Below are 24,921 nucleotides of genomic sequence, written 5' to 3' on the forward strand. Positions count from 1 at the left end.
TTGAAAATATTTAATTAACTTGATGATCGTATCCAGACTATTGAAAGAAGCCAGGGCATTAACTTTGAAAACATGGCAGTGTAACCTTGTTCAAATTCCTATATCCTTTTTATATCAAAAGCTGCCTCATGTTCTCAGTTTGAAGTGCACTTCCTCATAGTTTCCATTTACTGTATGTCCTCAGATTCATACCTTTCTGTTAATTCCGAAGTAGTTGATTTAGTTAATATTTAACAACATATAAAAAAGAAGTAAATGAAGTGCCTTTTACACAATGCAACTATTCTTTCAGGGATAATTCATGCTCTGAAACAACAGTTAGGCAACCTGAAGTCAAAGCTTTTTAACACCTTCACTTGCTAAACGGGTCATGATTGCCCTTTAAACAGATTTTGAGGATTGTCAAATAATTATGCCTGTTTTCCTTGAAAAAAAAAACTATTGTACTTGAAAGTTTATCTGAAGTGTGGTCACAACAGATCCGTATTTCATCTAATTCTAGAAACTTTCATCTGTTCAGGATCTGTAAGAATTCAAACTGAATTAAAATTAGATTAATATAATCTAAAAATGTTTTGACACAATACAATAGACTAGAATGAATTTACCTGTGCATTAAACCTCAATACTGTATTGAAGCATATTTCCATTGTACAGTATAAGCTCCTCAGGTACTTTACTACAGTATGTTATTTTGTGACTCCCTATCTTTTGTCATGCTTGGTCCAAAACTTCCTACTCTTTTTGTGCTTCCAAAGTTTCTAAAGATTACACTTACTTTCTTCATGCTTAACAGGATGTTCCTGTTTACACATTTGTTTCTCCACACACCACAATCTTCAAGGTTTACTGAAAAGGCAGAATAATAAGCACTATTGCCCTTTTGACATAAATACTCTCCCTGTTCAGATGTCAGCTGGGACATGCCACAAATTTCCGTTTATGATTATTTAATTACTGTAGTTCTATTTTTCTTATTGCATTCTTCCACCTAATGACTAAAACAGCAATTCTGTCAATGTGAGCAGAAGATTGACTGGCAAGGCTGGAATTTTCTCTGTTTAATGAGCCTGGCTAGGTATAACAACACTGCATGGTTGAATAGATTCCCTACTGTATATTACTTCAGACATTGTGCTATGAAGTATCAGCAACCTGTATATTTTCATTAAAATTCAGCGTAGAGAGGTACTCTCAATTGCACCAGTAAAGTGCTCCATCTACTGGAAAATGTAAGGAATTGCACAAACGTTCGAGTGCCATAAAGTAGAACTACTTTAACCTTCTGGGGCCAGTTAGCAGTTAACTTTTCAGGTGACAGTGGATGGTTTTAATTAGCGTTAATTAGAAGTCTGTTTTTTATTTTTGATTAGTGCACCTGCTGCCGTGTTTTTAATACTCTGTAAGATTTATATTTGTATTTTCTTTTCCTTTTAAAAAGTATATACAAGTAAGCAGTTTTTGTTTGTGGACCTGTGTTTGAGAAGAAGACTTCTATCAGCTAAAAAAAAACAGGACTAGATCTCATGCAAGTGACAGAGTGGGAGTAGAGAAAGTGACTACGTAGCTGTGCTATGAACACCTGATTTGTATTTTGTTGTTATTAGTTTAACTGTATATTTGTTCAGACTGAGAAGAAATTAAACCCTTTACTGGAACCCCAAATCTTATGGGTTCCAGTCACAGTTTTCATTTTCCCCCCAAAAAACTTGGATGTTAAAGACATTTACTAAGTTGAGTGCAAGCCATTCTGTTTCATTTATTTTAAAAGACTTGATCAGCGACAGAGTTACATGACTACTCAATGAAAACGGCATGAGGTTCCACATCTATTATAAATGTGGTCTATCATTTGAAACCTCTCTCTGGTGCATAAAGTTTTCCATAAAATCATTTAATGAAGTCATATTTTAAAATCTTCTGTCTTTCTGAGGTGCATATTTTAGGCATTGATATTACTAAATTATCAATGCATAAAATATGTTTAAGAACAGCTTGACTGTTGCTACTGAAAATGAAAGCACTGCATTATATTGATTAAAAGCTAGAATTGGACTTCTCAGTTAGAACTGGAGTGGTGTTTCCAAAATGATTTACAGCCAGTTACACCATTTGAAATGTAATAACACTCAAGAGCCACATTAAGTGCCTTTAATGAGTCTTATTCATGGAGATTTCAGCTATGGAAGCAGCTAAGGCTAATCACAATGTAATTAGCGATGAACAAAAAAGGATGTACCCTGAAAACTGTGATAAACTTTCATCTTTCTCTAATGTTCTGTTCTTTGGTTTAGTCTTAGGCACAGGAAATAGTGTCCTGATTTGAACAGTGACCTTTCATTTGAAAAATGTCATTCACTAAATCATTTTGCTCAATCGGTGGTTATTAAATTAAACTGACCAATTTAATTTTTTAAGGTGATAACACAGATTTATTCAAGTTAGTAATAGTAGCAGCAATCATGTCTATAGTAAATGAGATAGATAAAGTGTCAAATTTAGATTTTCTATTTTTACTATTCCATGCGAAAAAAAAAAGTAGAATTTTCAGCATGGAATTCACTTTACTTGCTCCTTTGCAGAAAATGCATACTGACAATATGCATTAAGATTTTATTATTGCTCAAATTTGATTATTTATGTACAACAACATCATCTCCATTAATTTATTATATCATTTTGTAGTAGTTTACATGTGCAATAGCATCCAAAATATGTTTCCAACCTAAAAAACAATAATGGTTATATTTGAAGGAATTGCACAATATAAACAATGTTTTAGAACTGATTTGAAATTATATATAACGTTCAACAGGCTGTGTGGTTGAAGCAGCGTGTTTAGTTCAAACCTCGATTTGGACATTGATACATTCTGCAACTCCACTGCTATGTTTTGGATTGTAAGAAAAGGTGCGGGGGATGTAATGAGTGGTTGTACTGTCTACACCTTAATGTTTGTAGAAACTTTCAGAAAGGTAATTTCCTAATGTATCTGAAGTTATGAAACCTAACCAGTGGTGTTACAAATACTGCCAGTAATTACAATAATTACAAAGAAATTGCTAATTCTTATAGCTAGAACAATTGAGCAAGAATGCTTGCTTGTGTTAAGATCCAGTGGTGTGTTACTACTGTACATGCTGATCCCTAGTTGATGTGTCAGGTCTTTAGTGAGCCTTGCTGTGTGTAGTTGAACATGATTGAAATGGTGGGCCCCAGACAATGTGCTCAACATAAATGTTTGCCTAGAAATCACCACTGATAAGTAGAAGCCAACTCCTAATATCCACACCCCAGTTCCCCAACACTGTAGTTCTTTGCTAAGCTTTATCAATGTGCTCTTTCATTGCTAAATGAGACACCAAACCATAATTAACCATAAAACACTTACCTTTGTCAGCATACAGTGGGATTGCACCCATGTTGATGCACAAACTGAAGTTGGGCAGCACAGCAATATTGAGAAAAGGTGTAGTAATTGTAGGGGTTCTTGATAACTGTGATGGATTATGAGTCTCCTATGATGCCTAATTGTGTCAGCAGCTATAGTGGTATTTCCTATTCTGTCAGTCCTATTGATGGGTTTTACCCAATACTAATAGGAGAACTCTCTCATAGAAAGAAAAAGTAAAGCTGTTATTTTTACAGAAAAGAGTGACATCTGGTGGTAATTTCAAGAACTGATTAAAATTGTATTGCTTAGTATTCCTTTATTTCCTAGGGTGCAGTCTGCATGGTGTGTGTGTGCTCTCCCTGTTTTTGCATGGGTTTCCTCTGGCTGCTCCGGATTACAGTACAAAGACATACTGGTAGGTTAAATAGCTTCTGGGAAAATTGGCCTTGGTGTGAGTGTGTGCGTGTCTGTGTTTGTGGTGCCCTCTGATGTCAAGGTTTTTTAAAAATATTTGTGTCTTGCATAATCATACTTGCTTTGTGCCTGTTTGTCTTCTGAGACAGGCTCCACCTCCCCTCTTTCCCTGTATTGGATAAAGCAGCTAGAAAATGAATGGATGGGTGTGTAGAACTCACAAGCCTGACGTCATGCCACCACAGGCAAATTGATCTGCTACACTGAACTGAAAAGGAAGTTAATCTTAGCAGGTTTAAATTATGACAGTCCAAGGCCATCACAGACACAGAGTTAGATTCTTCTTCTTCTTAACAGTAACTCTTGTTTTCCCATGGTATAGTAGACAGAGTGCAACCATGTAACATTTGGTACCTAGAAGAAACATCCAAAGATTGCACTGATCAGGTCTGGCACTGATGTGCTGCCGCTGTTTGTTCCATGGTGCCTGGCATTTTCCAGGTATTGCTCTTGAGCTCTTGAATGAGTCAGGGGAAATGAAAGCTTCCTCTGCATCAGTGGTGGCAACATGGCTCAGGGTGTGACATGCACATCACTGGTAATTTGGCAAGCAATGGGCTTCCATTGCTGTATCCAAGTAATAAAGGACATTTCCTATATCCTGAAACAACTTTTCTTTCATTTCATTGCTCTAAATTTCTTGCACTGCAAAGAAGCAGACCCTGTGTTAAAAATGTAAGTACTTAAAATCATTGAGAGCAAAATGGAGATGTACAGTACCAGTAGTGCTTTACAATGGAAAGGTGGAAGTATGTTTCCTTCAGCGTGTGTTCATGGACACAAACAAATCCCTACTAGGAACTGATTAAAGGTCTCCATGCACAATTCTATTACTTTCAGGTCGATATTGAAGCACCTGTGTCAAGGATCAGGTGGGAGGAACTATAATTCTTGGGTACCAGGAAATGAGCTGTTTAGAATTTCTTAGCAATAATGAATCCACTTCCTTCCACAAGGTGCTGTAGTAAGGTCTGTTATTAAGGGAAGTCCACAGGATGCCCATGAATATGTGAGCGTCTTCATGAAAATATCTTCGTGGAACAGGCGATTTAGAATAACAAACCCACATATCAGCATGTCTTTGTGAGGTGAACACAGACTGGAGTGCCAGGAGTAAACCCATGCAGAGAACATGTACACTCCACACAGAAGGCACCCCAGCCCATAAATGAGCAGAGAACTCTAGAACCATGAAGCCCTAATGACCATCACCATGCTACTATGCAATAGTGCATAAAGGTATCTGATAAATAATTACAACCAACAACCAGTTGGATATACTCAGCCTTACCACTACTAGACCAAGTAGCCTTCAAGCAGAAATCTGAACCAGTGGGTACATGTGGAAACTACATGGAAGCAATTTAAAACCAAGAACATGATGCACTTCTTTACCCAAAGGGTTGTAGTGGTATGGAACAAGCAGTTCAGCCACATTTTTTAAAGCTGATAATGTGAAAGAAATCAGGGCATCAATTAACTATTACCAGTTTAAACAGGCTAGATAAACAAGTTTATGTTCTAAAACAGGACAAACACAAACATATAGGACAAGTTGTTTTTATTTTATCACAAGGGGCCTAGGAGTTGCTCATGTAAATAGTAGATATTTATGCTACATACTTTAGGAATACAACACTGATTAAAAGGTCTGGAAGTATGAGATGAGTCTTAGAATATACCATTGCATATGTGTATAAAAAAAGTTTAAAGAAGCGACATATCATCATATTTTTTTGTGTTACGTAGCAATGTAACGTAAAGGAGACGAACAAAAAAAGTCAGCACACAAAAAATACTCATCCGCGCAACGTGGTAATATATTACTTCTGTCTGTGAGAGATATAAACACACAGAACGTACAAAACAGTTTTCACAATGATTTATAGGTTATTATTAATCTTGACTTCCATAGACTGAAAAATCTAAATTTCTAACAGACTAATTTCTTAAAGATAAAAATATAAAGTGTAATGACAGTAAAATATATTTTTCTTCAATGTATTCATGGGTAGCAATTTAATTCGGGAGTGTATTTTAACCAACTTCTACTAAAACTTTCTGATGTTATTGAAAAAATGTAAATACAGCGCTGTTGGTGCTTTGTAATTTTTCAGTTCACTGAATAAAGTTTTGTTTAAAAAAAATGACAGATTGTAGCCAGTTCCGCGCTGCTCGGGACTCGTTCAGTAAAGAGCAGCCAGCTCGCCCTGTCCAGGTCAGTAGGGAAGCATGGGGCGAGGCGCGCCCTCTAGCGTTTCGATCGGAGTCCTCCAGCGCTCCGGCAGCACAGCAGTGACAGACTGCGAGGGGGAGGCAGAGAGCTGGGAGCTCCGGATCCATCTTCATGAGAAAAGAGGCGAGAGAGAGCGAGTCCCGGCTTCACTTCTCAAAAGCGGCATCTTCTTGTGTGATCCGTGCCAGGGAGCCCAAGGAGGGGGCTGTGTCAGCGTCTGTAGGATGTCCCGACATGAAGGTAAGCGGGGAAAAATGGGTGCCATGAAGAGGGAGACGGACGAAGACGGCGGCGCTCGGCGGAGGGGGTTGCCATGTTTTGTATTGAAATGCATTGGAAGAGGCGCATGATGGCGGCCGCCATGAAAATTTGCCACTTTTTTTTCCCAACCCCCCTCTCTCTCGGGCTGTAACTAGCCGGAGCCTGACTGCGCCGAGTAAGCGCAAGGACGAGACTCCAAATAAATCTCCTTCGGGTCGAACCCGGCAGAGCCCCGGCCCTGCTGGGAGGCAAAGCACGGAAACGGGCGAACTGCGAGCTTTCGGAGAAGGCCCAGGTAGTGCCTCTTCGGATGTCGCTACGGGGGTGAAATCGTGGATTTTTCCGAGCCTCCCCCCCCCGGACTCCCGGCCACTGAGGTGCTGATTGCACTGTCATCAAGGTGGCCGATGCAAGGATGAGGCCTGTCAGAGGCCTACTACTCCGAGAGCAGACAGGGCACGGTGCGTCTTTGAGCCACCGCTTTGAATTTGTCAAGGAAATATCGAGATCGCTTTACTGCTTGGGTGTTGCTTTACTGTGCCTTTTCGGGTTTCATTTTGTCGAATACCGACTCTGGAAAAAACAAAATATTAAGGCTGGGTTTCAACAAGAGATTGCCTGTTCTGGACTGTTGGGGAGTTTAAGTTACTTCTGGTTATGGTGTTGCGTTTTACTGCTCATAATTTAATCTGCTTTGCGTCTTCTTTCTCAATAGGCTGTCGATATTTACTGATTACGTATCAAGAAAAGGTGAATTTCGTTTAAGAGTTAATAGCGCATCGACATGTTTATATATATGTACTTCACAAGTAATATGCGTATCAGATGAGTTTTTAATTTAGGTATTGGCTGTCTTGTTACATAATCAGCTGTACAAGCAGTTTGCTACCATCTGAATCCTTTGCCTTTCTCAAAATCATAAGCTCCCTTAAACATTATTTATTTCTGGAGTTGCACTGACGATACTGATAGTTTATAATCGCTGTGATATTGCAAGGTAACTTTTGGGGGAAGAGGAATTATATATTACTAAGCATGTTACAGTAAATCGTAGCTCACAAGGAGGAATCTGCGTTTAAACCTTAGCCAAATCTGAAAAAATAAATCTTAATGAATGTAGTTCCGGTTATTCAGCGTTTCGTGTGTGTGTGTGCAGTGCTGTTTCATGCTATGAAATATTAGGAAGACTGGGTGGTGGGAGAGACCTAGATGTATCTGCGGGGTAGGCGTGTTTGCAACCGAAATCCAGCGTTTGCACATGTATATGGTTTCTGAAGAACTGCATGAGCCACATCAGTGAACGGTTTTTGCTTAATCCAGAAAAGCAAAGAGTTGATCAAGTTGTTCAGAGTTCTTTTTTTACCAGCCTCAGTGCGATGGGTGACATTAAAAGTTAATAAGCATTGATCCTGGGTTTAGACTGCTGCTTTGCTTATGTATAGTTTGAAAGTGGTAATTTATGAATGAAAAAGACTCCACTTGATGTGAAAACACCCAACTGGTATTTAATTTGGTATTCAGACCATCTTTATCTGTGCACCTTAAATCAAGGAATTACAGGAGGCATTGGCCATTACGATTGAATGACTCAGCTGCACAATTTGTCTTTAATTATAGATTTGACTAAATTACAGATCTACTAAACTGATTAAGATTTTGTGTTCACCAGGATTCTCTGAAATTAGTGAATTTAAGTTTAACCCAGGTTTTTACTGAACTTCCGTTATATTAAAGATTGAATCCCTTCCACATTTTTGAAGGAGTTCTTCTTCCAATAATCTCTGCTTCGTTAATCTACTTAATTTGCCTCATTACTGAATTTTTTCTCTTTCAGATTTTGGGTAAATAGAACTGTTTACCATGAAACGATGACTTGCAGACCTTAGTCAGAGTGATCAACCACTGTAGAAGATATGTGGGTTGTGATGCAAAAAAAACCCCAATAGGGACAGTGGTAGAGATGTAGAAATAAGTACTGTAATTTAACCCCTTTTATAAAGGACACAAGCTAAGTCTGAGCTTGTTTGCTTGTTTTCAGTGCAATATGGCCCAAAGCACAAATGTTGTGAAAGTGGAAAGATATTCTAAAATAATAGTCTCATCCCTATTGCAATGCTTGAAACGTCCAATTCCATTGCAGCTTTCTGGAAGGAGGTCTGGTTTCTGAAACTGGTTTTAATAAAATCCTAACTTTGCTAGCTCACAGCTCTTTCATCACAAACGTAACTATTATGGTCCTGAACAGCATTCTGTATCTGTGGTAGATTTGTTGTTGTGTTTGTCACAGTAAACATTCCTTTGCTTTTATGTCAGTGCTTTCTTAAATTCAACTAAGGAGTGTATTTGATTCTGACTATTGGGGAAGAATATCTGGAAAGGCAAGAAATGCGACACTTTTGCCAACATTTCTGTGAAGACAACATGAAAGGGTGCTTTTAAATGCTGGAAGAAGGAATACATCGAAGTGCCAGGCTGATTTTAGAATTCTTTTTGTTTTTCTCCAGGCCTGATTTATTGCAACTTGTTCCCAAGTTGTACTAAAATTATATGGGTTGTCAGTTACTTTTTTGTGCTTTTTACTACTTAGTGTATATATTATTTAGATATCTTACTGAAGAGGTGTGGGAGCTTGCTTTCTTGTTATGCTTTTCTGATGCTGGTGATTGTGTACACTTTAATTGTTGGGTAGTAGCTTTATAAATGAGTTATTGGAGTTATCGATGTCCAAAAGCCACATTTTTTGTATGTGTTTAAATACTTTTAAGAACTGGGTTCAGTATCATATTACATAGTTCAGGATGATTGTGCATTGATGAATGAAGCAAAGTTTAATGTTTTACTGTCAAAATAAATCTGTAATTGTCTTTCTAATACTACAGAGGATTTGTCCAACTTTGCATCAAAACACATGGTATCCTATACGTTCACTGGCTGTCTTTAAGTGAAGTTAATTGAACACTTTTAGTATTTTTCCTCGAACATTCACACATGCCTCTCAGTTTACTGAAATATGGTATATATTTTAAATTTAGACAAAGTAAAAAATAGCTTAGTTGTAAAAAAATATAGTCCTTAGAAAACATTCAGTCTTTGAATAGCATGCGCTTAATTTGTAGTAATTCCAGCTGATAGTCAAGTGCTTTACATTTTTTTTCTTAATAGCTTTTTCTAGGACGGGTTGAACATTCTTTTCAGGTTTTAAAAGCATCATCTTCAGTTGGCTGTGTTTTGCAGTCACAATACAAATTTACTTGTTAATTGTATAAAGGATGAGTTAAAGATCTGTCATGCACATTTCCTATCTTTGTCTCATAACGTCTACAAGAGAACAGTGTGATTCATCTCCTCAAGTTTTATTTTTGTGATTTTTGTACATTGTTGAAGATATTAAGAGGTGATCAATTTTATATATATCAGCTTGAACGTTCATTCAGCACGGTTTTCAGAAATTGCAAATTATTCTAGACTGAAAAACCATTGTATGTTTTCAAATAATTGTGCCAATAACATTTCGATTTAATATCAAGCAAAATTACTACGATAGTGTATTAAAGCAGTATTATTGAGCAAAACAAAGTCTAGGGTAGGTTGCACAGAGACTGGATAGATGCCATGCTAAGTAGTGGAGCACTGCCCAGTAACCCAAAACCGTAAAGTATCGTTTCTGTGTGAATCTTGGTACTTAGCTGAATTTCTTTTCTTCAGGAATGTTTCATGTCAGAATAGCTAAAGCAGGCCCACCCTGTGATGCAGGCACAGCCATGCTACTTGGGAGCAATTAAAATTCTGCATTAAACTTATCCATGTGTTCTTTGTTGTTGTCTTAAGGGTAGGCTATACACCCTGGATTTTTTTATGTTGATGTTCCAGCCAAGCTTAGCTATAGTTCCATAGCTGGTAGTTCTTGCAACATCTTCTGAGTCTTTAATTGCTTAATTGAATTATTATTTGTTTGAAGTGACATTGGTACTGGGTCTTTAAAACCTGCATGGCTAGTTTGTAAGTTTGGGAACAAACTCAGAAGCCTAGAGTTCTTCCAGATCTCTGAAGCAGTTAGACTTTGCTTTTTTAAAACGTTCTTGGTTACCTACATCTCAGTAGGCTAGTAATTGTGCTTATTATTAAAATGGGTCAGTTTTGGTCTTATTTTGGTCAATTTTATCTCAGAAAAGGTTGTAGAGTTCTGTGGCATACATTTTAAGCCGTGGAAGCATTTCTTCATAAAACCTTTTCAACCCAGAAATCAGCTTTGTCATTTAATTGCTTGAATTTTAGTTGTTATTCCATCTATTTGTAGAAGTAAAGAGTTCTCTTTTTTTATTCCAAAAGTACCCAAAAACGTGCGAACAAGTGTTTGACATACTTGTACAGTATCTAGTCTGTGTCCCACTAATGAAGCCAGTGATTTTAATTTAAGTGGAAGGCAGTAAAAGGAAATGATCTAGGTGTATTTCAACTTCAGTAAAAATCAAGAGTGTGTAAAATTCTTTATGGCTTTTTAATGACTGCTGCAGTGTTGCAGGGAACACTGTAAACATTTTGCATGGCGGTGGTGCACTCTGTCATGTTCCCTTTCTCATTGAGTTTTATTTGTAGTTCTGCTTTTTGTGAAACATTTAATGGCACTTTTGCTGCAGATTAACATCTTTAATAGATGTTAAATTGGGCACGGGAGAGGTCAGCTGACTGAAGCACTGTGGTTTCTTGTGTGGTATGTCCTGGCAGTATATACTGTATGGCACTCCACAATCCAATACAGTGAATTGCTGGAACAGTGTTGAGAAAGCATCAAATTAAGAACCTTGCTCAGTCATGTTGTGGAGCTCTCTGGATCTTCTCACACAGAAACAGACAGCTCTGTGTTGACCTGTACACCCCCCAGTCCCCTGGTTCCTCTGCCACCACATTCAATGACTGGGACTGTGCAACTACACTGAAATGCTTGCTGAAATTTACTGGTTACTAAGACCAAGGAGTTGCAAACAAAGAGGTCTGAGCAACAGGAAAAAGTGTGATCCAACAGCAATTTGATACGTTTGTAGTGTTAGTATTTGTGTATCCTCCGGCAGCTTCATAACGACACTGTTGCTGTTGTTGGCCCAGAGGATCATGGTTTAAATGTCCACATTTCATGTCCGTTTGGCCCATCTCCCTTTTCATTTTCTCAGGGTTAGTCTCGCAAAACAAGCTTTTCTTTCTTGTTTCTTGCTTTAGAAGCTTTTAAAAGCCTGAGTTCTGAGCTCTTATTTTGAGGTTGCTGCAGTTCTCTAGAGAGCTCTGTTGCGTGGTCTAATGAGGAGAGACGTTTTTAAATGCTATTCTTCACCAATTGTTAGAAATGATATGTTGATGACTACCACATTGTTCCGATCCTGCCTGTGCAGAACCATTTCATCTGCTTTCTAGTTAGGATCTGGGAGAAGCTGTGGGCTGTGTGCGCCTCATTTGGTTCATTAATCTACTGGGCTCCACCCACAGGTTCTGGTTCTTGTTACTGTTGCAAGGTCCGACACAAATGTCAGTGCGGTCTGCACTTAACATTAACATTTTTGCCACACTTTCTTCGCATTTCCCCTGCTTCTGCTACAGAATAGATCGCAAGTTTTTTTGGTAGGTCCCGTACTTGGTGTGCAGTGAAAGACATACACTAGATTGTAGTTGCCGATTAAATAAACCCTTTCTAGTAGATGCCTCGTTTCCTCTCAAGTTCCTGGAGCAGATTTTTCACCTCAGGGAAGTGATCTAATTAGATGACTATTATAGCACGAATGTTACTGGATTATTTGCCAACTTTTGTTCTAAATGGAATTATACGTAGTTGGATCATAAAGGCTTCTTTTAAGCCTGTGTATTCCGCAGGATGTAGACGCCTATACACTATACATTTCTGACGTTATCTAACCCTTTTCCATGTATCATTGACTGACAGTTTTTTTTCAAAGGAAAGCAGATATAACTTGATCATCCTCCTCAAGATGGGTAAAGCTCGTCATTCTTCTGAGCTGTCTCATCAGCATATTTAATTGAATTATGAGGAAAGCTGTGGAACAAGTCTTCCGTCTTAATGCTTAATCCCATTGAAGCTCCTCTCCCAGTGAAAAATTGCTGCATATCTAATGGTGTTTATTTCTTATTCTAGAACTTTAATACATATACTTGTGTTTTTTAATTTACTGTAATAGTACCCTAGCTTCTACCCCTGTGCAGATATGCCTTGCTTGACTTTGCTATTAACTTGTTGGCAGTTAAGAGTTTGAGGTGTGATCTACTAGAAAGACTAGAAAACGCAAAAAAAAATCAAATACATATGTCATATTTATCATGTGACCTTCATGTACCTGTGTCCCTACAATCAGTGTTAAATCTTTTTAATTTTGAGGAGTGTTTTGTCTGGACAGTTAATTTCAGTTAAGGCGTACCAATTTCTCGCATTGATTAATGTTTAATGAATGCATAAAGAAACCAAAAGCAATTTAAATCCAATATGGATAAGGATTCTGTTTCTGTGAAGTTAAAAATTCTCTTATTGCAATGTGACATTTTCAAAAATACTTTAAGGTTATGATTATGTAATGTTATAAAACACAATATACTTTTTTATAATAAGCCTTAAGGTCAGTAGAATTGCCAGTAAAGTGATTACAAATGCAATATCAGTGTTGGTGTTATATGCAATAAAAGTCTGTCACCCCAGTGCAGGGCTCTGCATTATACTTTTGCATTAATTTGGGAAAAGGAAATGAATTTATACTTGAGTCTTGTCCACATTCACTTTGTTTTGAATTTTTTCAGTGGAATGTACAATGTATTATACACATTTTATCAGACATGATCACAAATCCCAACTGAAACAAACCTGTAGTTTATCGGGAACATTTCAGTTTTTTTGTAGTAAGTGCACTGACATTTTAATGAACAGACATGACACAAGTAACTTGATTGTGCTGATTAGCATTTGCCATCGACAGTGTTGATCAACAGGAGGTCTGTTTGTGAAAGTCACAGTCTGCTAGCTTGTGTGGCCAGCGCTGAAAGTGATGCAAGCTGTGTAGCTGTGACACATGCTTTGTGTTGGGCAGCAGACGCAGTCTTCTGTGATCCTGCCCCGTTCCGATGCTCGCGAGTGGCGAATAACTCCCTCTCTTCCTTCGAGAAAGACACTGTTGCCTGAGCAGCACAAGGACATGTGTTGTCACATCAGGAGGAGAAACTGGGATTGCAGGTCCCAGGACTTTTTTCCAGTGTTGCTCCATGCAGTCTGATTGATACTGGTCCTTCCGAATGGAAGTCCTATAGCAAGTAGACACTGACCATCACACTCTGACCCCCCCCATCAGTTCGTAAGATTAGCTATTGCCTGTGCCACACTTTCTGCCATGCTCGCTGTTGACCATCAGGGTGGTCTGCACAAAACCTTTGCTCATCATTAAAGAGGATTTGGCTCCACTGCTGAGAGAACTGAGTTTGCTTAGTCCAGCCTCCAACATACCAATGGCATGAAGACACTTGTCCATCTTATCCTCTTGATAAGTGACTATATTGGTTCCTCTCTGAGTTTAAGTTGATTGCTTTATGGTTGGTTAAACATCTCATGCCTGTGCCCAATCAACACACGCAATTGAGGTGATGTAGTGCTAATATAACAGTAATTTCTATCAAATGTTTGATACCAAAAATGTTTAATCACATCCAGAATCCATTAATTCATTTTTTTGATTCGCTGTATAATTTAACATGAGAACCTGCATGAGAACTCTTCTCAAAAAGCATTCCTGATGCGTCAACAGCAAAGACATTGAAATGCACCACTGTTAAATAAGAGTTATGAAGGAGCTCTCCTTTGAAATGTTAAATTGATGTCCTGACTACGCGGTGATTAAAAATCCTGTCGTACCTTTCACAATATTAGGTGTGGTAACGGACTAAATTCCATTTTGGACTTAATAATCTGACTTACCTAAAGTTCCCATTATTGGTGAAGCAGTTTCTTACCTCTCTACCTGAACGGCTGTGCTGGTAAATACTTGGGTGGTACTGTTTTTCAGTAATGGTTGAAGTGGGTCTTCTTCCTATGTGTAAAGCAAATTGAGATCCTTGGGTATATATATGCAATTAATTATTAATAATGATTATTAAATAGTTTGCTTACATCAGTTAAAGCAGGTACATCAGAAAGGGATAAGAAAATGATGGGACCCTTTTTCTATGCACATGTTAATTTTGTATAGATTCTCAACTGTGTGTTTTAGTGCACAAGTATGCTAGCATGCAGTTCCCCTGCTTTCCTGGTTTTCTTACACAAAACATGAAGGAATAAGCCTTCATAGCTTTTCTTTCCAGGTAACATTATTTTTTAATATCGACGTGATGTACAGCTTCAGTATAGTATTTCTTTCCATTGAAAGTGCGTCAGAGCCTGTGATGCAAAACGCCTCCTGCTCCATCTTTATTACAAAAACAGTATTAATACGTAATTTTAGTTTGTAAATGATACCCTCTTCTTCTTGTTGGTCGTCTTAAACAAAACTGCTATTTTAGTGGTGGTTTTCTATTTTGGACATCAACACTGTGGTATGAATGTATAATGGTTGCTTAATTGGCATCACCGTGTTTGTGACAGCACTCAAACAATGAATTCTCACATTTTAATTCTATAATTTAGGACACAGTAAGGGGAACTGGGAAAAAAGAACAGTGCAGCAGCGTCAGCTGAAGGTGTTGGAGCAGGGAGATGCAGTCCACGTGCTGACTTTTCCACCTCCAGCCCTTCCGGTGCAGAACATTCTGCGTCCGTTGTGGGGAATCATTTCTGTGTATGCGTGCACTGCCCATGTAAGTCCTACCTAAGCAGCAGTAGCAGTGTTATACCACCTGTAGTGTTATGATGTTATAAACTGTGTTGACTTGACTAAAGAAAGAAAAATCGCCGTTAGCTGTGACAGCTGGGTTCATCTTACAGCAGATCTTCGTCCCAGTTTCGCCAGATTGTCCCCCAGAGATATTCGCCGATCATTGGCAGCGTTTCTTGGAAACATATATTAAACAAGGTACAACTATTGACGTTTATTTGTATTGATGAGTTTATTTGTATTGATGAGTAATCATCATGTAGTTTGTAATTATTTATATATACATGATGATGTGTTGGCTTATTCTGGTGTGCATACACTCACTTTATTTAAATAAGTCATTCACTTTAAAAGACACTTAACTTTATTCCCCAGGAGACCAAACAGATATGTAGCTGCTGTCTTTATTACCACCCTCCAACAAAGGTGAATACCATGTTGGTACCAGTCATTGAATACTTATTTTGATTGTTCTCACCGGCTAACCACTGTTGATACAGTGGAGACTGTACACAATAAGGCTTCCATTTGCCAGGAATTTCTAGTTGGACTTGTTAAAGCTATTTTTACTGGAGAGCTATTGAGGAGTGAGCCTTGCCTTCTGACATCTGGGGCCTTTGTTCCAGTGATGTTTTAATATTGTTCGCAAGTTATTTTTTTTTGTGAGAGCACTCTGAATGCCTTCATGCACTCAAGATGGGAGCAGGATGATGTAGATGCTTGAATGATCTTTTCTCAAAGGAAAAGTACAAAGTGAAAATGTCGGAGCCTTGCCACTACTAGCTTATCGATTATGAGCCAGATTGCCATATCACTGGGAAGTGTATCACAAACATTACAGCAGTATTCAATATGTATACATGTTTTTAATATATATTGCTATATATAGTAATATTCCAGCATTACACAATAACACAGCTATGTACCTTACATCTGTGTTGAGGTGTTTCCTGCCTGCTTCCACTTGCTGTATTTCTAGGTATTTATTTTGGCATAATCTTTGCAGGCACTGTGAGGCATATTTGTTTTTATCATTCCCTTCCAAGCTTTAGAACAATTCAGTGAAATATCCGCAGATGCTTGTGATCTGTTTCCACAATGCACGTCGACAAATTTGGTGTCTGTTTCGTCCTATGACTTCTACATTTTTTAGTAAATGGCAAATTTGAAAGTGAACATCATGGTTTAATACAATGTACACTATTTATTAGATATTTAAATCCCTATGTAATGGTTGAAACTAACCAAAAAAGGTTGAATACGGGGTTTACCAGTCCAATGAGGACCTGGCCTGTTCACTATAGGAAAACCCTTCTTTAACATTAAAAAAAAAAATTGTTTATAGTCCCAAGCAGGGATTTGAGATGAAATTGTTAGATTGCGAATACTAAAATGTATGACAGTTAAATTTATTTTCTAAAGTCTCGGTATCAATACATTTGTAAGCATTTTTCAAAGAAGAATCACATTTGGAAAAGGTCAGATTGAATTCCAATTTATTGATTTGTGGCGTTTGTTGTGCCACAGTTTAGTGGATTTAAAGCCCTGCGCTGTCTTCACATGTTTCAGGAAGATATGACTTGCTTTTGTTTGTGCAGTGAGCTTCAGCTGGAGCATGCCCTTTCTTCATTATCTTCCTTCATCGCTTGGTTTGAAAATGGGTCCGTCTGCTTTTCTTCCATAATTGACAGAAATACCCAGGAGTAATGTTTACATCTTTGGAAGGCACTGCACCTGAATTCAAAAAAATGAGTATGTCTACTTAGTAGCGTTAAGAACTCTTTTGAAACTCGACATTTTGCTGCACCTTGCAGCGTTCTGTATTGAGCTGTCAGCTTAGTCCCCTTCTTCGTCGCTTCAAGCTCCTGCTCTTGGACCAAAGTGTAAATTCTGCGATAGTAGTGCACGGTTGATCACCTGTCTGTTTTCTGTCGCTTGCTTCTGTGGCTTCAGCGAGGTTTGCTCTCAGATGCTGGATTTGAGGAAGCTATGCACCTTAGATGCTGAACTCATCTTAAGCTACTGTCCATGCTATTTGCCCCCTTACTTTAAACGTATTAGCATGAGTGTATCTGTACTACTATGTACTGCTTGATTATTAATGTTATCGTAGTTGCACATTGGTTTATACTTTGTCAAATGTCGTTTAACAAGGTGTGTCACTCATGATAATTGGAATGGTCACTTAAATTAAAATGTGGACTTAAAGAACTAGAACACAGTGTTATAGATATGAATCAGTTGTTAGTTAAAGCTGGCGAGTTCTCATTGTGTTGGAAGAAATTAAGGAGGCACTGGGCAGTACTGCCATACTGTAGCACAAGACTATAAGAAAGGTCACAGTGAGAGGAGGCCATTTGGCCCACCTTGTCGATTGCTAGATGCTCATAGCCTCACCAGGGCTTAAACCTTCAATCTCTGGGCTACATGGCCCAGCTTGCCTTCTAAGCAGATGCCTTTAGTACTTAACTGGGTACCCACAATGTGTATTTGAGGAACAGGCCGGCATTGCCGATGAGATGCTGATATTGACTCATTTATCAACTTGCTTATTTGGGCAAACAGGATGCTTGTTTTGACAAAATAATTACACTGAGCTTGCCCAGCTCAAATCTGACATAAGCCCTAAGAGGGTTATGTTTTTAGTATGGTTGTCATAATTCCTGAAAGATCCTTCTTTGTTGTTTATTATGCTGATAGGTTCTTTTCTGTTTTCCATTACCTTTTCTGGTGAAACCTGTTAAAAACCTAATCACAAGCTCACGTTAAATGTTAAAACGTCAAGTTACCAAATAGAAACTCCACACAAGTGTATCTGTTTTGCTTTTCCATGCCCTTTCAGTGCTCTAAATGTGAAAACATGCAATACTCCTTGCTATTGAAGGATCCTACAATAAATAAACCTTGAATGTTTTCAGAGGTAAGTCTTTGCTGGTTTAGTTCCAGCATAATCAAATATTTTATAGCCTGTTGTGAGAGAGAACTAAAGTTGCAGAACAGCACTGACAGCTGTGGTAGGACTGTGCTCAAGTCCCACCTACTACGCTAATGACATTTTAAAGAGAATTTTAGAGATTTAAAGAATGACTAATTTAAACCTTCGCCAAATGTAAGTGGCGTCAGTTACTTCCTAGCTTCCTTTTTGCAAAGAATCTGTTTTATTTGTTTTTTAGAAGAATAAAAGGAATAGTTTCTCGGTGACTGGAGTTGGCAGTGCTGTGAAAATCCCCAGGCCTCCCAAGAGAAACATTAAATGATGGCCAAGTCACTTTAGCTGAGATCTGTTTCAACCCACTCGGTAGAATTGGCAGTTTCACCTTTTTGTATTATAATGACCACCTGCGTTTCCTTATAATAGGTGGTTTGGACATAAATGTTCTGGCAACTTCATTTCCTTGAAATGTGAACATATGGGAAGAAACCTGAATGCCACACTGAACATGTGATGGAATCTGGAAAATCCGTTGCAATTTCTAACAGTTTAAATAGAATTAAGGGGAGTAATTTAAGAGTCAGTTCTACTTATGCAGTTATCATGGTGCTCAGACATGCTTCATGTACAAATTCAGTTCATTTACTATGTATGTAACAGAGACGTAACAGACTGGAATTTGTCATTTACAAAGCAAAGTTTTCAAATTTGAAGAAAGCATATTGATACCTTCTGGTTCTTTAGGTTAGACATCTGAAGATCACATGCATGATAAATCAAGCATATGTGTCTGTTACCGTGAGTCTGTGTGATGATATTAAGCCCATCTACCATTTGGTGGTAAATTAGGTTGCCCTGGAGATTTCTCTTCTCTAATTTGCATTCATAGTTTACAGGAGAACCTTTGCTGGTATAAAGTAGAGGTGTCCAGCCCTGCTCCTGGAGCTGTGTGTTGGTGGGTGTTACGTCCCAGTGTGTGGTCTGTGTGTGTTTTTTGCTATGTTCCACACTGCTGACCTTTGATTGTTCTCCCTTCCCATTGGCCCACCATTACACCACTGTTCCGTATGAAGTCATAATCAATCAGCCTCTCAGCCAATCAGAGTGCATCTTATTCACTATATAACCTGGAGGTTTTCAGGAAGGAGAGGCCTTTCGTTTGACTTCGGTCCCGCTTGGTTTTGCTTTGCTTCATTTTGCTTTGGTTATCGCTTCGTTTCGCTTTTGCTTCAGCTTTGTTGGTTTGTTGTTTTGCTATGTGTGTGTATTTTCGTATAGTTTCGGCTTTTGTTGGTTTCTGTTCGTCTCTTTGTACTTTCGTTTGTGTTTATCCTTGTTTTGCCATTACCTTGCCCTAACGTGTTACATGTTCAACCTTTGTGTTCTTTTGTACCCTGTTCCTATTGATTACTCTCATTTTCCCTTATTTGTATTCCTGGTTCACTTGTGTTTTTGTGTGAACTTTTGCGTTAAGGGTTAGTTTAGGTTGTTGGGTACGTTCTGCACACATAGTTGATTTTTGTATTAGTCACACTAGTTTAGTACGGGTGAGTGCCGTTTGTCTTGTATGGTTTTGGGTAGTCAGTGGAGGTTAGCTAGGGTGTTGAAGACACCGAAGACCGTGTGTTTCGGGTTTTTATTTGTAGTCAGGTTAGCTTTCCCTCACTTTCCTAGCCAGCTCCATTTTCTTTATTTTCTTTTCTTTGGAACCACTCTAGTTCCTTACCCCTGTGTGTTATCGTGTCTTACCAGTCACTTATTCAACTTAAAATCATCACTTTTGCACCCACATTTGTTATCACGCTTCCTAGTCCCTCACCAGAACCCACCTGCTTCCAAAAATTATCCTAAATGTTACACCCCTTTACCCCTAGACACTTGGGGTCGTAACAGTGGGTTTTCATTCCAATTCTCTCTAAGCCAATGGGCTTCTGGCATCACCCAACCAGTTTTAACAGCTTCTCCCAGCTCTTCAGGTGCTGCTGCGTTACAGAGTCCTTGAAAATCTCTGGACACTTGCCCTGCCGGAGCAGGATTGGACACCGCAGGATTGGTTCAGAGTGTTCAAAGCAGTATTTTAACAACTGTAAATATGCGAATGAGAGTTTATTGCCTTTTTTAAAACGCTGCATGAGCGTGTTTCGGGTTCACTTTGGCTGCGTTTGCAGTTCTAGGATAGTGAGTCCATATATCAATTTATCTGAAAGCCATGTATTTTGGTCACAGCAGTATAGCCTGTCCTGGCAGCACAGGACACAATGTAAGACCACTTGGGTGACAGAAGTCCAATGGACACCAGTCCATTGCAGGTCATGCACACAAAGACAGTTAAGAGACATCAGTTAGCTTAGCCAGCATGTTTTTGGATGGTGGAGGGAGTCTAGAGTACTTGGAGAAAACCAATGAGAACATTAGGCGAGTATGCAGGCTCCACACAGAAGGTACCCCTAGTTCAAAACAAGCTCCAGGTCTCAAGAGCCATAAGGCATCGCCACTGACAGTCATGCCACTGTGCCACCTGGAAAAAACAATCTTTTCTGTTTTTGCGTCCTTCTCTGTTGAACAGAAATGCTGGAGTGACTTCCTGTCATTGAGATTGATAAGTAAATTTTAAAGAAGATCACCTACATCAGTGTTTCTTTTAGAATTTTATATAGTATCTTACAAAAGTGTTTCTTTCAAACTTTAGTCTTTAGGAATAGGTGAATCCTAGAAGAAAACCTGCCTTAGTCACACAAGCCTCTTAAAGTGGATTGAAAATTCACATTTCAGCAGGTCAATGACCTGGATCACTAGACTACAGCTACACATGGGTGGTTTGACCAGAAGAAAGTGAATGTTCTTGAGTGCTCCAGTCAAAGTCCTGACTTGAATCCAATAGAAAATTTAGAGACTTCCAAGATTGAGGTCTATTATCCCCGACGGATCTGACAGAACTGGACCGTTTTTGCCAGGACGAATCTGTGAACAGGACACCTTCTACTGGGAAAAGCTTGTGCAGATCTATCTGAAACAATTTCCAGTGGCATTTGCTGACAAACTTGCTTCTCCCAGCTCCTGATTTACGGAGGGAAATTAAGGGAACCCAGTTCTTCGACAATCTGTAAATTTCACTTTGTAATGTGTCTTTACTGTTAAATAACAGTGTTCAGTTTGTACATGACAGTTTTGAATATAATGCTAATTTGAAGCAACTTGTAAATATTTGTGATTCACAAGAGTATAACTATTGGTAATAGATTGAAAACCTTTGCAAGGCACTGTATAATGTATGTAACTACTCATTGTATTTTCAGTGTATTTTTAATCACGTGACATTTATTTAAACTTGCTGTAAGTTGGTTCTATTTCCCTGCTATAAACACTACAGCTCAACTAAACATGAAACTAGGCGGGCAGATTTTCACTTAATATTACAGCCGCTGAGTGTTTTGCCTCATAAGTCCCTCAAGCACAATTCACAGGTGATGCTTATCTCTAATCCCAGAGCCTGTTTAACCTGCATTTCAGTCCTGCCTTTTCACAATTTAACATTGTTGCAAAGTTTTTTGTAACATTTAATTTTGCTGGCAGTTAAGAAGAATAGGATTACTGTGTGTGGTGTTTAATATTGTTATAGTTACTACTAATAAAAAAATATCCTAAACACTGAATGAATATGTATTTGGTTGGGATCTACTGAAAGAAATGTGTGCTAATTACTATTTAATGGGAGATGACAATTAAAAACTCTGAAATAGTGACCGGTTTATGATATAATAATCTGGAACTTACATTCTGAGTGATCTTGCAAAAGATTTTATTTCCTGTCTCTATTCTGTGTAGTACATAGATCACATTTGGTTGGCAAGTCAATAATGCAAGGAGGAAAATATACAAAACATTTTTTTAATAAAATCTGTAGTGAACACCAAAATTGTGTAGGCTTACTGTAATTTTAAGTGAGAAGAAAAGCTCAGGATTTGAATAAACTGTTGTATAAGAGCACTGGTAGGTCCCTACCAGACTTTAGAATTCTGCCAAAGATGTTGGTTTCTGAGGCACCCAAACCCTTTCACTCATCATTTATTTCAAAACTGTTTTCTCCATTTAGGATTGTCATATTTCTTGTAATTGTTACTGCACTGTTGGCATATCTATATGTTTAATGAAAAAAAACAGTACGTATTTAACGTATGTCAAAAATGGAACATGGAGCATTTTTATGCTGTATGTCCTTTATTCATTAATCTGTGAATATTTGGTTGAAAAAAAACTAGAATTGTCTAGGGCTTACGTATAGAATGCTGTTATCACTTCAAAATGTAGATTGTGATCACCAGAATTCAAGAGCCAATTTAAATCCAGTTTCCTTTGAAACTATGCAAAAGGCTTCAGTTTGTATCATTTAAATAGCCTTATTGTGCATCCCAAGAAACTGTCTTATGATGGGGAAATTCCAGCAGAAGGCATATTACATCTTACTTTCAGCAAGCTCCTAACCACGCACTTACAGGATTTGCTTCTCTAGACAAAAGAACTTGGACAAGTGTTGCTTGAAATCAGCCTGTTTGGAGTATTTAAAGCAGATCTACATATGTAACTTTTATCTCCTGAAGATTCAAAAAGAGTGTTATTCTAATAATCAACTAAAACTGATGTATTTTGAAGCAAAGTTTTGGCTTTGCTTTTCCATTTTATTTCAGTAAGTTCTGCCCTGATCCGTTTTGAAATCCGTTTTGTGCAAGGTATTTTCAGTGAAACAAGAAATGAAAATTTTATATGCATAGCCATTTATAATATTCTGCTCAGCCTTTTATTTAGATTGAAAGATTTGGGGTCTAAAAGTTATTCAAAAATGGACATTCATCCAGGTCTGTTCCACACAAATACTCGCCCTGGTCTGCTTCTTTTGTATGTTTTTGATAATATTTTCAGTTTATAAATAACTTGTGCTTTTACCTTTTATCATTTTATCATCAGCAATTTTAAAAATATTCAGCAGTTTGCTACTGAGCAAAGTTCTACATATTCCTAAACTGTGACTGGCACCCAGTGGTTTAATCCTTTTAAAAATATTCATGTTTTTTTTTCCTGAGAGGTGCATAATGAGGCAGATGTTTAAACGCATTTTTGTAACAATTAAGTTAACTATTAAGTTTTACTTGCTTAAATTTTTCTGGTGTATTAGAAGCTATGATAATGTATACACCTATGTAAATATGCGACAGACCTAAATAATGCATTTTCAATCATTAAACGATTAATCAAATGGCATTTCTGTATTTTTAGAGTTGTCAGAACCAACTTAATATTGCATAATCTGTAGTGATTAACAGATTTTAACATGTTTATCTGTTACATGTTAAAAACAAAGTTAAACATGTTTTTATTGTGTTAAATGTTCTTATAGACTATCGTGCTTTTTCGGGGCATCACACTGATTTCTTTTGCACATGAAGTCGTTTATACTATAAAGCATGCCCGATTTTAGTCTAGCCAGGTGAATAGTACAGAGTGATCTTTTGAGTTTTTATGGGCTGGCAGTGATGCACTTCATCTGTTGGGCACTACTGAACCACAGTATTCTCTAAAACTCTTCTCATCTCGGCAGCAGTGACAGGAAACTGAACCACACAGCTTTGCATTTCCTTTCTAAGCAAGGAGAATCCGGGGGGCCTCTCTTGAGAAATAACCATCTTGTGCCTACGTGTGCTGTCGACTCTCTGCTTTAAAGGAACCTGATCAGCTGTTGAAACCATCCAAGGCTGATGGAAGCTGTGCTTTCACGCAGCAGCCTCCTGTTCCAGCCATGTCAGGGGCTGTCAGAACATGCTTGAATCGGATCAGGAGGACCTTGCAGTACATGGAGAATAGCGGGGGCGGGAGAAACTGCATTACTAAAGAAAATGTTGTTTTAGTCATTGGGTTGACCTTCGCGTTGGGGGACTTTACCAAAGCAGAGTTACAAGAGTGTCATTTTTTTTCCTGCAATTAGTTCCGTGAATGAGGAAGCCTGTAAAAAGCCAATCTCGTCTCTTTGACTCTTGAGTAGTTGAGAATGTGATGTGTAGGGATCTTTGCCCACAGAATTACACCAGCTCAGGTGAAGCTCTGTGGTTAATTATGAGAATGTCAGAGTCACTCATTGAATGAAACAGGGATCAAGTGGACCCCTTTCTGTTGGGTATTTAAAAAAAAATGCTTAGCTCAATATGACAGGACTCTGCATTATACTTTTGTAATAAATTGGGGGGAAAGGATGGATGTTAATTTATACATTTCTTGACTCTTGTCCACATTTACGTTGTTTTGAAGCATTTCCTAGGAATGCGCGGTATATTACACATCTTTTCGCAAATGATCATAACTTGTCACAACTGCAACCAATTCTCAGTTGTTAGGAAAAGGGGGACCTTTTTGTAGCAGGTGCACCAACATTTTGTAATCAATTGATTATAACTTGTCATCCACAGTGTTGATTCATTTTGCACCACGTTTCAAATGGTGTCTTGTGGAATTCATTTGCATTCCCTTCGTAGGGCCTAGACAATCATATGCCAATTAAGTAGCTTCCTGTATATCTGTCACATTCTTCTCTCCCAAGAAAGCTATCACTGAGCTGAGCTATGAGCAGTCTAAGGGGCAGTTTTCCAGACCCCACAGGAATCAAAGTGATTTGGATCATAACTGCACTGTGCTGTCAGACTGTTGTCAGTCACCACAATTTGGGCTTTTAGTGACTAGACTAGTTCTGCTAAGATCTTCACACTTGGACGTCCCCATCGATAGATCT

General features: G+C 38.2%; 1 protein-coding gene across 3 annotated transcripts in view; it reads left to right on the forward strand.

The window, feature by feature from the left end:
- The first annotated feature begins 6,155 nt into the window (after window positions 1-6,155).
- kcmf1 (potassium channel modulatory factor 1) overlaps window positions 6,156-24,921 on the forward strand; it is a 31,413-nt gene continuing 12,647 nt past the window's right edge. The window contains exon 1 of one of the 3 annotated variants that reach the window (XM_088910686.1): window positions 6,156-6,344. In XM_088910686.1, the coding sequence (XP_088766812.1) occupies window positions 6,329-6,344 (16 nt within the window). In that variant the 5' untranslated portion in view covers window positions 6,156-6,328. Of the gene's footprint in view, window positions 6,827-24,921 lie in introns of all 3 variants that reach the window. The other 2 variants (XM_088910685.1, XM_088910687.1) reach the window with 2 other exon arrangements.

The sequence above is a fragment of the Atractosteus spatula genome, chromosome 3 (assembly GCF_055471065.1).
Source record: "Atractosteus spatula isolate fAtrSpa1 chromosome 3, fAtrSpa1.hap1, whole genome shotgun sequence".
NCBI lineage: Eukaryota > Metazoa > Chordata > Actinopteri > Semionotiformes > Lepisosteidae > Atractosteus > Atractosteus spatula.